Source organism: Neoarius graeffei, chromosome 14, assembly GCF_027579695.1.
Source record: "Neoarius graeffei isolate fNeoGra1 chromosome 14, fNeoGra1.pri, whole genome shotgun sequence".
In the NCBI taxonomy this organism is placed as follows: domain Eukaryota; kingdom Metazoa; phylum Chordata; class Actinopteri; order Siluriformes; family Ariidae; genus Neoarius; species Neoarius graeffei.
In genome coordinates, this window is record NC_083582.1 from 19,900,239 (window position 1) to 19,917,390 (window position 17,152).

At 44.1% G+C, this 17,152-nt stretch overlaps 1 protein-coding gene across 3 annotated transcripts in view; it reads left to right on the top strand.

Annotated features, from left to right (window-relative positions):
- LOC132898038 (transient receptor potential cation channel subfamily M member 4-like) overlaps positions 1-10,200 on the top strand; it is a 155,867-nt gene extending 145,667 nt beyond the window's left edge. For all 3 annotated transcript variants that reach the window (XM_060939401.1, XM_060939402.1, XM_060939403.1), the window contains 3 exons: positions 9,085-9,157; positions 9,249-9,342; positions 9,470-10,200. In XM_060939401.1, the coding sequence (XP_060795384.1) occupies positions 9,085-9,157; positions 9,249-9,342; positions 9,470-9,495 (193 nt within the window). In that variant the 3' untranslated portion in view covers positions 9,496-10,200. The remainder of the gene's footprint in view (positions 1-9,084; positions 9,158-9,248; positions 9,343-9,469) is intronic.
- Positions 10,201-17,152: the final 6,952 nt, after the last annotated feature.

Consider the following 17,152-nt stretch of genomic DNA (forward strand, 5'->3'; position numbering starts at 1 on the left):
GGACAAGGAGAATAACAGGAACAAACGCAAGAACATTGTCATTCCCTACATTTCTGGTCTATCTGAGAAACTCAGGAGGATCTTCTACAAACGCAACATTCCGGTACATTTCAGACCCAGTAACACCCTGAAGCAGAAACTGGTCCACCCTAAGGACAGAATACCCAGACACAAACAGGACAACGTAGTGTACGCAATTCAGTGCAGTGAGGAATGCACGGATTCGTATATTGGGGAAACTAAACAACCGCTCCACAGGCGTATGGCTCAACACAGGAGAGCCAGTTCCTCAGGCCAGGACTCTGCTGTCTACCTTCATCTTAACAACAAAGGACACTCATTTCAGGATTGCAACGATCATTTTAGCCAGAGAGGATCGTTGGTATGAGCAAGGAGTTAAAGAAGCCATTTTTGTCAACCTGGAACGGCCATCACTAAACAGAGGTGGGGGTCTAAGACATCATTTACAGTGGTGCTTGAAAGTTTGTGAACCCTTTAGAATTTTCAACATTTCTGCATAAATATGACCTAAAACATCATCAGGTTTTCACACAAGTCCTAAAAGTAGATAAAGAGAACCCAGTTAAACAAATGAGACAAAAATATTATACTTGGTCAATTATTTATTGAGGAAAATGATCCAATATTACATATCTGTGAGTGGCAAAAGTATGTGAACCTTTGCTTTCAGTATCTGGTGTGACCCCCTTGTGCAGCAATAACTGCAACTAAACATTTCCGGTAACTGTTGATCAGTCCTGCACACCGGCTTGGAGGAATTTTAGCCCATTCCTCCATACAGAACAGCTTCAACTCTGGGATGTTGGTGGGTTTCCTTATATGAACTGCTCGCTTCAGGTCCTTCCACAACATTTCCATTGGATTAAGGTCAGGACTTTTACTTGGCCATTCCAAAACATTAACTTTATTCTTCTTTAACCATTCTTTGGTAGAACAACTTGAGTGCTTAGGGTTGTTGTCTTGATGCATGACCCACCTTCTCTTGAGATTCAGTTCATGGACAGATGTTCTGACATTTTCCTTTAGAATTTGCTGGTATAATTCAGAATTCATTGTTCCATCAATGATGCCAAGCCGTCCTGGCCCAGATGCAGCAAAACAGGCCCAAACCATGATACTACCACCACCATGTTTCACAGATGGGATAAGGTTCTTATGCTGGAATGCAGTGTTTTTCTTTTTCCAAACATAACGCTTCTCATTTAAACCAAAAATTCTATTTTGGTTTCATCCGTCCACAAAACATTTTTCCAATAGCCTTCTGGCTTGTCCACGTGATCTTTAGCAAACTGCAGATGAGCAGCAATGTTCTTTTTGGAGAGCAGTGGCTTTCTCCTTGCAACCTTTCCATGCACACCATTGTTGTTCAGTGTTCTCCTCATGGTGGACTCATGAACATTAACATTAGCCAATGTGAGAGAGGCCTTCAGTTGCTTAGAAGTTACCCTGGGGTCCTTTGTGACCTTGCCGACTATTACACGCCTTGCTCTTGGAGTGATCTTTGTTGGTCGACCACTCCTGGGGAGAGTAACAATGGTCTTGAATTTCCTCCATTTGTACACAATTTGTCTGACTGTGGATTCGTGGAGTCCAAACTCTTTAGAGATGGTTTTGTAACCTTTTCCAGCCTGATGAGCATCAACAACGCTTTTTCTGAGGTCCTCAGAAATCTCCTTTGTTCGTGCCATGATACATTTCCATAAACGTGTGTTGTGAAGATCAGACTTTGATAGATCCCTGTTCTTTAAATAAAACAGGGTGCCCACTCACACCTGATTGTCATCCCATTGATTGAAAACACCTGACTCTAATTTCACCTTCAAATTAACTGCTAATCCGAGAGGTTCACATACTTTTGCCACTCACAGATATGTAATATTGGATCATTTTCCTCAATAAATAAATGAGCAAGTATAATATTTTTGTCTCATTTGTTTAACTGGGTTCTCTTTATCTACTTTTAGGACTTGTGTGAAAATCTGATGTTTTAGGTAATTTATGCAGAAATATAGAAAATTCTAAAGGGTTCACAAACTTTCAAGCACCACTGTATCAGCCACCTACAACGCAGTTCTTGGCACACTTCCCAGACAACTGAATGCACACCAAAACCCAGCTGTTTTCAGTGACTTACAAGAGGACAGAGAGAATCAGCATTCCATTGATCACCTTAACGGGCAATCCATTGATCACCCAAATGACTCTCGAGGCCGTTCACATCCAGCCCCCATTGACCCACACCAACAGGATGACTCAACGACACCTTAGATGAGCTTTTCATCCATGAGAGGATAAATACCTGATACTCCCTACTAGTCAGACAGAACTGAAGAAGCCTTTCGGATGAGAGGTGAAACATCTTCAAGAGTCTTCAAGCAAGTCCAGTTGCTCTCTTTTACCACCCACTTTCTAGAGATCCCGGACTCTCAGGGTGATAGGCACTTGAAGTGATCTGCTTGAGCCCCAGCTCATAGACAACTTGCTGGAAGAGTCCAGAGGTAAAGTTGCTACCTTGATCTGATTGGATCTCTTTTGGCAGACCAAACAAAGTGAATTTAATCAAGGCCTTCGAAACAGTAGCTGCTTTGATATTTCGAAGTGGAATGGCTTCAGGGAACCTTGTAGCGGCACACATAATAGTCAACATGTACTCGTTTCCAGACTGAGTTCTCGGCAAAGGTCCCACGCAATCCACGATCACTCTGGAGAACGGTTCACCAAAGGCTGGGATGGGTTTTAGAGGAGCCACGGGAGGATCCAACTGGTGTTTGCCCATCATCTGACAACTGTGACACGTCCTGCAAAAGTTAGCCACATCCTTACATAATCCTGGCCAGAAAAACTGCTTCATAATCTTGCTAACAGTTTTGTTAACACCAAGATGACCACCTAGTGGTAAGCAATGGGCCATAGTGAGGATGTCATTCCTGTAGGCTTTAGGGACAACAACTTGATGGACGACTGCCCAGTCCTCACTTGCAGGAATATCAGGGGGGTGCCATTTTCTCAACAACACCCTGTCTTTCAGGTAATAACCAACTGGCACCTTTCCAATTTCGTCCTCAGAGAGAGCTTTTCCTCTCAACTCAGCAATTTCTGCATCATTGCTTTGCTCCGTAATTAGCTGTTTTCTTGACAAAGACAGCTCATCAGACACCTGAGGATCTTCACTAGCTTCCACTGGTGAACTACTATGATCCTGTTCAAACAGTGTTTCCAGAAAAGTGTCTGTGGCAGCGGGGGCGTGGTCAAGCGCCGGTCTGTGACAGGAGGGCGGAGTCAGGGAAGGTAAGTGGCAGAATCACTACACCTGATGTCAATTAACCTGCGTTTGTGTGTCTTCCCAGTGACCGCGCCCTATATAAAGAGAGAGAGAGCAGAGGAAGGCAGCTCTCTCCTGAACCAGCCAACTTGTGTGTTCTGTGTGACTGGGAGTATATTTGTCTCTGAAAAGAACAAATAAATTGAATTATGAAACTTTATTCTGGCCTGCCGTCTTTCTGTGCTCCTCCCCCTCCTACAAACTGCCGCAGTGGTGCTGAAACCCGGGAAGGAGCACAGGAAAAGAACAGCCCCATGGAGTCCTCCCTCTTCGCAGACCTGGTCCACGCCCTCGCCACGGCCCAGCAGAGCCAGCACCAGGCGCTAGTCACCCTCCGGAAGGAGCAAGAGCGCCGGTTCGAGGCCCTGGCACAGCAGGAAGATCGTCAGGCATTCCGGCACCACCTCGCGTCGGCGGGGTCCACCAGCGCTCCCACCGCGGGCCTGTCCCCCCTCACCCTAACCAAGATGGGCCCGCAGGACGACCCCGAGGCATTCATCACGCTCTTCGAGCAAGTCGCGGAGATCTCGGGGTGGCCGATGGAGCAGCATACGGCACGCCTTCTCCCCCTGCTAACGGGAGAGGCACAGCTGGCCACGCTACAGCTCCCCGCCGGCTGGCCTACGCGGACCTTCGCCGGGCTGTCCTCCAGCGGGTGGGGCGCACCCCCGAACAACAGCGACAGCGCTTCCGCGCTCTGCGGCTGGAGGAAGTCGGTCGGCCGGCCGTTCACGTTTGGCCAGCAGCTCCGGGACGCCGAGTGAATCCTCGATCAGGTGGTGCTGGAGCAGTTCATCGGCCGCCTGCCAGAGGGAACCGCAGAGTGGGTCCAGTGCCACCGCCCGGCATTGCTGGATCAGGCCATCAAGTTGGCGGAGGACCATTTGGCGGCTGTTCCGACGGCAGGACAGCGGACATCTTCTTCTCTCCTCTCTCTCTCTCTCTCTCTCTCTCTCTCTCTCCCCTTCTCTCCTCCTGTCTCGTCCTCGCCCCGTTCCCCCACCGCGGGGGCCGGCCCCACCCCACCCCAGCCGGCCCGTCGCACCCGCGGTGCCCTCCCGTTTTTCCCTTCTGTGTCTGTCTCTTCCCCCCTCAGGTGAGTGAGCCCCAGGGCGCCGGTGCAGAGAGGAAGCCCGGGCCGGTTTGCTGGCGCTGCGGGGAGCCGGGCCACCTCCAACAGCAATGTTCGGCAATGGAAGTGGGCGCGGTGGTTCGGATCCCCGATGCGCCAGGAGCTGCCCTCGATCGAGCCGGAGCGTATCGCATACCGGTGAGTATCCAAGGGGATACATATCAGGCATTGGTGGATTCTGGTTGTAATCAGACCTCAATTCACCAAAGCCTGGTGCAAGACAAGGCATTGGGAGGAGCACAGGGGGTGAAGGCCATCAAGTTGGCGGAGGACCATTTGGCGGCTGTGTATGCACGGGGATGTTCACAGCTACCCGTTGGTGTCGGTCCACATTTTGTTCCGAGGGGAAAAATTTATAGTAAAGGCGGCGGTTGATCCTTGCCTCACCCACTCGATAATTTTGGGGACTGATTGGCCAGGATTCGGGGAGTTGATGAGTCATCTAGTGAAGAGTGGGTCCTGCTATAGTTCAGCAGGGGGAGGTCCCAGTGTCGCTTTGGCGGGAGCAGCCGTCACAGAGCCGTCTACGTCATCTCCGCGTCAGAGTGAGGAGCCACAGGCGGCTCCTCCCTCTCTCGGGGAATCCCTTGCGGATTTCCCGTTAGAGCAGTCACGACATGAGACTCTGCGGCATGCATTTGACCAAGTGAGAGTAATTGATGGTCAAACGCTCCCGCCGAACGCCACCCTGTCCTTCCCCTATTTTTCTCTTATGAAAGATAGATTATACCGAATGACGCAGGACACTCAGACAAAAGAGCAGATCACACAGCTTTTGATTCCAAAAAGCCGTCGGGAATTGGTATTCCAGGCGGCTCACTTTAATCCCATGGCTGGACACCTAGGGCAGGATAAGACACTAGCTCGAATAATGGCCCGATTCTATTGGCTGGGGATTCACGGCGATGTCCGTAGGTGGTGTACGGTGTGCCGCAAATGCCAGTTAGTAAATCCAGCAGCCATTCCAAAAGCGCCTTTGCGCCCCCTACCATTAATCAAGACCCCGTTCGAAAGAATTGGGATGGATCTCGTCGGGCCATTAGATCGGTCAACACGAGGGTACCGCTTTATATCAGTTCTGGTGGACTATGCAACGCGATACCCGGAAGCGGTGCCTCTTCACAATATCTCAGCACGTAGTATTGCGGAGGCACTTTTCCGCGTCATCTCCCGAGTTGGAATCCCGAAAGAGAAACTTGGACTTGTGCATCAGTGAATACTCATCAGCTAGCTTCGCTGCTTCATGGAGTGTCTTGGCATCTTTCTCATCGAGATATGACTTAATGTCATCCTTAACACACCATTTAAATTCTTCCACTAGCATCAAGTCCTTTAACAGTTTGAAGTCATCACCAACAGACCTAGATGTGCACCAGCATTCAAAATACACCTCCTTATCATGTGCAAATTCAACATGAGTTTGATTTTCATTTCTTCTTGGGTCTCTGAATTTCTGCCTGTATGCCTCTGGCACTAATTCGTAGGCAGTCAATATGGCTTTCTTAACCACATCATATTTTGTTGCATCATTAACAGACAAAGCTGAATATGCTTGCTGTGCCTTCCCCCTTAAGACACACTGCAGCATCAAAGGCCAATAATCTTTGGGCCATTTTAAACTCTCGGCCACCTTCTCAAAATGTTGAAAGTATTTGTGTCAGATAACGGAATCCAGGGACACATGTCCGCCCGGGGGCATTTTGAGTTATTGACAGATTCAGAAAGTACAGTTTCTAAGCTTTCCAGTGATGCCTTCCATGTGGAGATCTGACAATATTTGAAGAATGTGTGGCCTTTTGAAAGTGCATACCTCTTAAAACAGAAAAGGGAGAAAATCGCCCTCAAAGTTTTCCATCTCAGCTACTCTGGGTGTAGGGCGGGCACATAATGGTGCTCATCTGCATGACATTAAGGAAAGCTCTACCCCCTACGAGCTAGCACGATACTACTTTCATGTAAACAAAGATCACCACATCAATTTTCCTTCCATGCAAAGTATGCCCAAAACAATTATGAAGTGCAAAAATAAGTCCTAAAGTATACTTTAACGTTTTGTGGTTGAAAAATTACTTACACCGTAAGAAAGATAGCACGATGACACAACTAACACAACGCTAGTTTCATGTAAAGCCTCGGTCACAACCGGCCGTACGTGCTCCTACAGCCGGTCTACATGCAAAAAACGCAAGAAATGCACGGAGGGCACGCGTGAAACGCACGAGAGCGCGCGTGTGACGTACTGATTTTCGAGCCGCAGACCGGCCGCAGAGGTTCTTTGTCATGTCAAACAAACTCTACAGGTGCTTACGTTTTTTTCAGGTTGCAAGACAAACTTATGGCCAACGCGCGTCTTTCTCCATGAACAAAAAAAAACCGCAGCGATTTGGGAAACGGCAAAAATCGCACGGCCAAAAAATCGTATGTCCGGTTGTGACCTAGGCTTAACCAAACCACAACACTCTCCGTTACATGCAAAAATAACCACACAGCCTTAGATTAATAAACTTACCCCATCAGAAAGAGAAACGTCGCCTTGCACACATCAATGCCTCCGATGGACTGTAGTCCTAGAATGGTCCGTGTATCATCCGATCATTCAAGTATTCCATTCAATCTGGAAAATGAGGTTGCAGGGGTTTTTTTTTTTTTGCTAGAAATGGTTATCTCCGATGTAAATACCGTGTGTCTGTTTGCTTCGCGGTGTTTCAGCTCCTCTGCGCTCTGTTTAGCTTGCTCATTCCATAGTGAAATTACATGCCTGTATGCAGCTTAAGTAGCCATGAGCTCAGCTCGTATCATACAGCTGATTGGCGAAAAAAAAACCAAAAGACTTAAATCATCATGTGAATGGCCCATATGGTAATTTACCCACACCCCCCAGCAGGCTACAGTCCTGACAAAAACGAGACAATTTGCAACAAAAAATGTATGCTTTTCCAACAAAACAATCTATTATCTGAAATACTGATTGCATTCTTCAAGATCTCAACTTGCACATGATGGAAAAAAAATGAAAATCACAAATTTCGAAAAAAAAATGCTTCTTTTGCGATTCTCTTGGATTCGTTTCGGCCGACATGCGTCCCTGGATTTGGTGAGGGGTCACATTTATCTATTTCTAGCTCATCAAATGGTGGAACCAATCTCACTTCTCTGCTTGCAACAAAATCACTTGCATTTTCTTCATCTTTTCCTAACTTTGCCAACTCTATTTCCTTTGCTATTTTTTCTCTTTCCATCTGCAGTCGGTCTCTTTCCATTCTTTCCTGTCTTTCTCTCTCTCTCTGTCCTGTCTTTCATTTTCCAACCTTAATTTCTCCAGTTCGAACTCTCTCTCCTTTTCTCTTTCTTCTGCACGTTCTTTCTCTCGTTCCAATTCTAACTGCAGTAACATTATTTTACTCTCCATATCGGAGGCGGAGCTAGGTTCAGCGGGAGGTTCAGGCTCTGCAAACTGCGCTAAATCAGTACTTGTAAAAACGTCTTCATCATGATAGCTCTAGCTATTGCTCAGTATTATCTTAGCTTTTGTCAAAGTAGAAGTTACATCAACTAGATTTAGAGACTTGGCGACTTCTAGCAACTCAGTTTTTCTCAACTCCTGCAGACCTGCAACGGTTGGGCTTTCCAGAAAATTATTCACTTTCGCCATGATGACAAAGGGAAAAAAAATAGCTTGGACACTAACTTCATCTTTTCACAATGTTAATAAGCTACAAATGACTTGGAATCCGTGGCTTGGATCCCGGACGAGCCCCCATTATGTTACGTGAGAGGTTATCAAAAAAAAACCAACACCGAATTCGGTTATAGAAAAGTTTTACCATTAATCAGAAGTGAAACATGTTCAAACAAAACCCCAACATGTTACACACACAAAACCCTAGGCCTAGGTCACAAAACAAAAGGTTCCCTTTTCAAACCCCATCAAAATACAGACATATTCGTAACATAAAATGTAAAGGACACAGAATTTATTTCACGGTCCCTTTGTGCCTCGCGTTAGGCAAGCACCGGTCAGCAGGTCCCATTGCCCCGACCGTCAAACTGTTCACAGCCTTTAAATGTCCTCCGAAGTAGCAGTGGTGTTTCCAGAGGCATCCAGGAAGGGAAAAGTCCAAAAAGCATAATCCAACGCGAGGGGAAAAATATCCAAAATAGACCAGAGTCTCTGAAGCGAGGACACCGAGAGCTGTCCAGCTGTGTCGAGCGCATCCGAGAGTGTGTCGCCACAACGTCTCGGCCTGAAGTTGTTCACGTGAATTTTTAATTGACATCAGCCAGGCACCGCGTGGCACCTGCAGCTCGCTGGAATGTCTCCCTCATGAACTTTATCCAAGAGCCAAAATCGAGTGGGGTGTAACCTAATGATTATCAGAAATGTCCATTGTGCACAAGTAATCATAGAATAACAGAAAATCACCCCAATAAAATATAGAAATGCTCTTAACATCCAAACACAGGATATTTACATATTGCAATAGAAATAAATAACTGAATAAATAATAAAAATGAAAAAAAAAAACTTGTACATCACATATGTCGCATGAAGGTGAAAAAAGATCTGTTGTGATTTTTATCTTTCTTTCATTTTTGGTCTTTCACTTAGAGTGGATGGTGTTCTCAAGCAGACAGCTGAGATCAGGGATTTGGATCGCAGATTAAGAGCCCTAGAGTCTGAGGTTAGTGGTCTGCTTTGATTTAATTCAATGTAACATTCATTCAGCAAATCTTAAGTACTGCTCTTTCTTATTAATGGTCCTTGTCCTCCAGATGGAATTCTGTTCATCTACGCTTCTGTGGATGGCTGAGGCGCTCTCTCGGAGCAGTGTGCTCAAATCCACTAAGCCTCCTCCTACCCGTAAAGGTGACTTTTTATTTTCAGTATTAACTCATTTATTCTGTTGCAAATATAATGCTTGCATTTTCAGTGCCAAAACTTGGCTCAGAGTTGCATAATGTAATCTCTTAATGTAACTTTTTATTTATTTAAGTAAACCCATCCACACCAGAGATATGAGAATGGTCCGGTCATCTTCATCTCTTCTGTCCCCTTTCTCTTCGTCTCCCACACAGTGATGTACAAGGCAGTGTATTCCTGTCATACAGTATATTTTATAAACATCAGCCATGTTTGTCCTTTTCCTTGCATCTGTGTTTATTGTTCCAAAGGAAAAGGGAAGAATGCAGAGTAAGAGAATTGAGTCAAACTTGGACAAGAGGATGGCAAAATAAGTTTGATTGTGTATACATTGTTCATTTTTTTAAACGATAAGAATGCTGCCTTTCTCCAAACCTATGTTTATATAGACAGATGTTTTAACAATACATTAAGACTCTGCTCTTCATTCAGACCACCCTTAATAAACGAGAGACTTGCTTCTTACTACAGGGTTGGTCAAAATTATGTTAACAATAATGGATTATTTTTCTCCTAAATGTGTGGTGCGCCGTGACTGCTGCTGGCATAATTGGGCCCTACTTTTTTGACACCCCAACAGTGATGTCAGACGTCTACTTACAGATGGTGCAGCAGCACACCGTTGATGAACTTCCACTACAGATCCAATTGGTTTTTACCATTTAAGTGTTAACATAATTTTGACTAACCTTGTTATAAATAGTCTTGCTATATTTTATGGGTTATATTTTGGGTCTTGTTTTTAATGGGTTTTTCGGGGTCTATGATGTATAATAACTAATTGTGTAATAAATATTAACCATATAGTTGTGTGAAAGTTTTCCTATTACACATGAGATTTTCTTCTCTGAATTATCACTGAAATGAAATAAGGGAACTGCAGCATTTTTGTGCAGGTACCACCTAGTGGTCATTGTTAGTAATTATAATAATTTGATGGAGGCTCTGCGATTTTATTTATTAATCTGGGCCCTATTTTCTCAATATCTTTGGGCCCAGATTTTTACTGGGGGGAAGGATGAAAATCCATCCAGTATTGAGTTGGAGTGCAATAACTGGGAACAACAAAACGGCTATACCATGTAATCCTATCGGGTAAATATTTGTTGTCACAATAACAATATAAAATTAAATCCTACTGACTGTACAGCCACTGCCAGCACCTTTGATCTAAAGGTAGAGCTATTAAATATTAGCTCTTGCATCTAAAGCACTAATTCTTAATGAACTTATGACTGATCAGGAGTTTAATGTACAATTTTTAACAGAAACATGGATTAAGCCAAATGAATATATAGCATTAAATGACAACTTTATTAAAATTCATTGATAATCTAATTTACAATATATATAAACTCTTAAGGAATTAAAAACACCATATTTACAAATTACCAAAGAAAAAATAATTATAAAATAAAGAACAAAACTGGAAAAGAAAAAAAAAACTAATATCAGCAAGATTGGCATTAACAGTAAAATCCAATAAAAATTCATATTCATTGTTTTTAAAGAAAGGAGTGCGTGAACCTCTAATGCACATTATTACTGCTTTCAAAATTTCAAAAGATAACTTGGTTCTTATGTAAGTCATTGTGTCTGCATAGCCTTGCCCGGTTTTATTTGCTAATTTCTCGGCAAGAGTTTTAAAGAAGATCGGGCTTTCAACGCCCATTCCGCCATTAGTTCCAAAAATTAAAGGTGTGAAAGAACCCATTTCCACGTCTAGAATCCTTTGTTGGTACTTTCTTTTCTTTTCTTGTTCCTGCTCCTTGAAGATTGTTGAGGTTGTCTTGTTCTGGTTGCACTTGGAGTTTACATGCGAGACTCGTGCATCGAAAAATGCTGTAACTCCTCGTTGCCAGAAACCCCCAGCTTTAATGTCCAGGCGTGCATCTTGACTTGTAGTTGTAGATTTTAGATCAAAGTGTTCATTTAATGGAATCAGCTGAGGCTCAGCTTGGACATTATGGCAAACTTTGCTCAATAGTGTAATTAAGAAATCACGTACATTATCATGTCTTTGGGCAATAAAGCCTCCCTTCTTGCAAGATAAGGCATGATTGACATTGAAGGACGAGCCACATGGACAGGTCTGTGATGAATCGCTTAGCGACATATATTGTATCGTAGGTGCAAAGCATCCCTGAACTCTTGTTTATTCAGAACTAGACCTTGGCTTTCATAGGGTATAGCATTTAGCCAGGAACTGGCACCTTTATCTCGTGCTTGGGTGACTTGCCTGAGCAGAGGCTGTGAGAGCAAAGCGTCGATTTCTTCAACTTTAGATTTAAGGTTTCCCAATTTGAGGGATTGATGTTTCTTTGCTGCTTCAGCTTCCGGGGGTACGATGGAGCTTTGGGCTCTGATTGATTCGACATGACAGGCTGTAATTGCCTTTGAGGCAGCGTACTGCTGTGGTGACTCCTCTTTCAGATTAGGCATTCCCAAACCTCCTAGCGAAGGTGGCACCTTGACAATTTGCAAGACTTCGGGTGGTAGAGGCTCAACTTGTCCAAACAGCCCAGGCAGAAGAATTTCATCAATTATCTCATCAATAGGGTTCATGTAGTCTTCAAACGAGTCTATTGTCCTCATAAAGTATGTAAATTTATTCTTGAACCCTTTGGTGAAAGCAACATAGGCAGATTGCGGTTGGTTCTTTGCTATCTCAGCTAGTGTTTCGAGCTCTGCTCTCCAGTTGTCAATCTTTTCCTCGCAAAACGTATCCTTCAAGTTTTTAGATCCAATTACTGCTCCGAGATGGCGTTTGCCTTCACAAGTTATGTTGACATCCTCTCCAAATATCAGCTTCGCTTCATTAGACAGAGATTCAGATTTTGTGATCAGCCAGCTTTTTGAACCATTAACTATATAACCATACTTTTGGCCTTCTTTTACTATAAATTTAAACCAATTGGAAAGAAATGCAATAGTTCCAGCTCCTGCTGAATCGTCAGCCAACCACACCTGTTTCACCGACGGTATTTCGTTTCTCAGTGTCTCAATAATGATTGATGTATTAACTGAGTACCATGGCATTGCTAGAGGGTCACCTTGGGTTGTGCCTTCTTGCGACAAAATCTCTCCTCCACTGCATATGAAAAGCCTTGATGGATTTCTATGTGTTGATGACGTATAAAGATATTTCTTTAAATATAATGCAGATGTTATGCATAGCCATCGATCGGTTCATCTGGTTGAAGGCGTTACTTGCGTCTATCAGCAGTACTCCATCCATCTCATCCTCTTGGAAGATGTCATTCATCGCATGTATGGCCGCCTCAGCCCCTCCACCAAATCCAGCGCAGACCTGAAGGGGTCCTGCTGCTTGCTTTAGCTCTTCTTTGAAAAGGCTGGATATGGTTTTACCAATAATTCGTCGCAGCACTTCACCAGTACCAATTGGATGAACACCAGGATCTTTGTCCAAAGGTATCAACCTACATGAGGTGTAGCCTTCTAGAAGAGATGGATGATATGAGAATTTCAACAGATTTCTCGTCATTGTCGCTATTTCCTCTCGCAAGATCTTTCCCTCGGAGTTAAAATTCTTCGAGCACAAGATTTGCTGGTAAAGTTCTGCATCCATTCCAGAAGGTCCTGCGGAGCCTCTCGTTCTCATTGCAGCCTTGTATACCATCTGCTCGTCGATTGACTCAAAAATCCCAGGTGGAATAAGATCCAACGGACCGTGTAACAAGCTTTCCTCTTTGATGCCAGCAGCTGGTGGGTGCTTCTTTTCAAGCTCTGCAAGTACGGCCGGAGAAAGATTTAAAGTGCCATTCCACCATTGGATGTATTCTTTGGCATAAAATACAATATATTTTGACAACATATATAAATGGTATCACTAGATAGAGAAATCTTTTAGCTTCAAAATGATATATCAAACATAATTTTTTGACAACGACAAGTATATTACTTTTGCGACCAAAGTCACCTACCCTTTTAATTTCCGCGCGTGATGTCATCGGCAGGTTCCCCTTCTTGTGTACCACGTGACGTGGCACATATTATCAGCAGTGGCGGATAGAACGCGATAAAAATAATACCAATAAATCTAGCTAATACCAATAAATCTAGCTAACTGAAAGATTAACTCAATTTTTGCAATTTTTTTGGCCCCCATATACGAGGAGAAATGACTCTCTCACTTTGGGGGTTTCCTGGTCTAAAAATAGACCGACATGTGGTACACAAGAAGGGGAACCTGCTGATGACATCACGTTTCACTACCGCACGGAAATTAAAAGGGTAGGTGACTTTGGTCGCAAAATTAATATACTTGTCGTTGTCAAAAAATTGTTTGATATATCATTTTGAAGCTAAAAGATTTCTCTGGCTAGTCATGTCATAAAATATATTGTATTTTATGCCAAAGAATACATCCAATGGTGGAATGGCACTTTAAGACTCCTGAGGACGTCTCCTTGTCGAAGTTTTAAAGCAGCTGAAAGATTCCCTTTCATGACAAGTCTTGCAAAGACTTTAGAAATATCCTGCATAGATTTTTCTTTTCTTGAGGAATTGAATTTACTTTGGATGAATTTAATTTCTTTCATCAACGTGGTAAGATCCCCTTGCTTCCATAATTTAAGCCTTCGTTCTATAGCAGCACTGTGCTCTTTAGCTTTAGATTTTGGAGAGAGTTTTTGCAGAATAAGTGTTGGAAGTACCATAAATGCTTTTAAAGCAATACTATTCATATCCATGTTAAAATGCCTCAGCCAGGATACAAGCTCCATTATGAAATCTTTTCCAGCCCTTCCAGATGGCACGTTGAAAATGTTCCTTTTAAAGTGGACGATTTCATCATATATCCTATTTACTTCCTGACAAAAAGCTCCAGTTGTTGAAAACCCCCAAGGTTTTTTCTTTGCAAGATAAGATGGCAAAACATTAGCATCGGGCAGATTTGGTCGTATTTCAGTTGTTCCATTGTTATCTTTATTCTCCAAGTCCTCCGGGACGTGCGAAGTTATACTATGCAAATTCATGCTAAGTCTCGATTGATTTGTTTTATATTCTACCTCATTATCTTCGGATCTACTCTCAATTACTTGAGGTATTAGAGTATTATCAGAACTATCCACATTTTCTTGATCTCTCTGGTTTGTAGAAGATTCTTGGAGTTTTTCGAGCCGCGAGGCTTGGTGTCTCAGGTTTTGAGCTTTGAGTCCAAGATGAGAATAGCTACTTTCTTCCCAGAGTTGCTTCATTACTTCAATATAGCCCTTTTTCTTACCATCATCTTTCTGGGGTGGATTTTCTGATTTTATCAACTCTAGGGCTCTCCTCTTGCACAATAGAATATCTTTGTTCATTTGATCGGTCCATTTTAACTTATTTGATCTTTTGGACATTTTGAGAGCATTTAACTCGGAGCTACGCTTGGATGTAATAATAATAACAATAATAAATAAGAATAAACACCACCTACACTTGAGTCTCGTGCACAAGTTGGAGGTGCATGCAGTAAACTTTAGCCATCACCCATTTGCAGGTAAAAGCAACCTGTAACTACAGCATTTACACCAACACACACACACTAACTAACTTTCACTCAAGCAAAAATAACCAGCTAACGAAACACGTTTTCTTTTATAAAACACCTTGGATCCGTTACTATAGTTTGCATCCAGAATACAGGAAGAACAACCAAACGTGTACTTTTACTTAGCTGTTGTTAAGTATGCTAGCTAGTTAGCATAGCCTAGCTAAGAAGCTAACTAGCAGTAAATAAAAGTTTGCGGTTCAAATTTGCATATATTTTTTTCCCAGAACAGCGCTTTAGTGGAAGCGTGCATGATGGACAGAAGAAGGAAAAAAGACGGAAAGACTCACATTCTGAGTGGATGCAGTGAACGCATCAATCAATCGGAGTCCAGAGCCAACATTTGTTTCTCGGGTGATGCTTTTTAAAAAAGGCCGGGTGTTTATGTGGAAACGGAGTCACACTGACTTCTGTTTCTTATAATTATTATCATTATCGTCCAAAGCGCAGCGCAGTTATAAAATTTAAGCTGAGTAACTGATTACAGTTCGGCTTTAGCTCCTCTCTTTCCCAGACACAACTTCTTGGACGTGGAGTGGCAAAGGAAGTCACACAGGAAAAGTCATAGCATTAAATGAAGTTAGTCCTCCTGGATAGTTATATACACCAGCCTCATCAGACTGGCAAAGGAGGAGGCATCGCAGTTATTTATAATGATTATCTAGGTGTAACACCACAACTTGGTTATAAATTTAATAAGTTTGAAGTTCTTCATATTAATATAATGTACATAGCCTCAAAAAATAAGTCTACCCAGTCAATTCCATTACTTATTATTTACAGGCCCCCGGGGCCATATTCGGAGTTTCTTTCTGAATTTGTGGACTATATCTCAGACCTGGTTATTTCCTTAGACAAAGCTTTAGTTGTTGGAGATTTTAATATAATATCGTCTTGTCTCGTCTTCATCCGCTTATCCGGGGCCGGGTCGCGGAGGCAGCAGTCTGAGCATGGAAGCCCAAACTTCCCTCTCCCCAGACACCTTGGCCAGCTCCTCAGGAAGAACACCGTGGCGTTCCCAGGCTAGCCGAGAGACATAGTCCCTCCAGCGTGTCCTGGGTCTTCCCCGGGGCCTCCTCCCGGGGAGACATGCCTGGAACACCTCCCCAGGGAGGGGTCCAGAAGGCATCCGAAAGAGATGCCCGAGCCACCTCAGCTGATTCCTCTCGATGTGGAGGAGCAGCGGCTCTATTCCGAGCTCCTCCCGAGTGACTGTGCTTCTCACCCTATCTCTAAGGGAGTGCCCAGCCACCCTGCAAAGGAAACTCATTTCGGCCACTTGTATCCGCGATCTTGTTCTTTCGGTCATTACCCAAAGCTCATGACCATGGGTGAGAGTCGGAACGTAGATCGACCGGTAAATTGAGAGCTTTGCCTTTTGGCTCAGCTCCTTCACCGCAACGGACCGGTAAAGCGACCGCATCACTGCAGAGGCTGCACTGATCCGCCTGTCGATCTCATGCTCTATCCTTCCCTCACTCGTGAACAAGATCCTGAGATACTTGAACTCCTCCACTTGAGGCAGGACTTCTCCACCAACCTGGAGCGGGCAAGCCACCCTTTTCCAGTCGAGAACCATGGCCTCGGACTTGGAGGTGCTGATTCTCATCCCAGCTGCTTCACACTCTCTACTGCAAACCACCCCTGTGCATACTGAAGGTACTGGTTTGAAGAAGCCAACAGGACAACATCATCTGCAAAAAGCAGAGATGAAATCCTCTGGTTCCCAAACAGGATTCCTTCCGGCCCCTGGCTGTGCCTAGAAATTCTGTCCATAAAAATTATGAACAGAACCGGTGACAAAGGGCAGCCCTGCCGGAGTCCAACATGCACAGGGAACAGGTCTGACTTGCTGCGGGCAATGCGAACCAGACTCTTGCTCTGTTCGTACAGGGACTGGACAGCCCTTAGCAAAGAGCCCTGAACCCCATACTCCCGAAGCACCCCCCCCCACAGAATACCACGAGGGACACGGTCGAATGCCTTCTCCAGATTCACAAAGCACATGTGGATTGGGTAAACTCCCATGAACCCTCAAGCACCCTATGAAGGGGATAGAGCTGGTCCAGTGTTCCACGACCAGGATGAAAACTGCATTGTTCCTCCTGGATCCGAGGTTTGACTATTGGCAGAGTTCTCCTCTTCAGCACCCTGGAGTAAACCTTCCCGGGGAGGCTGAGAAGTGTGATTTTCCCCTATAAT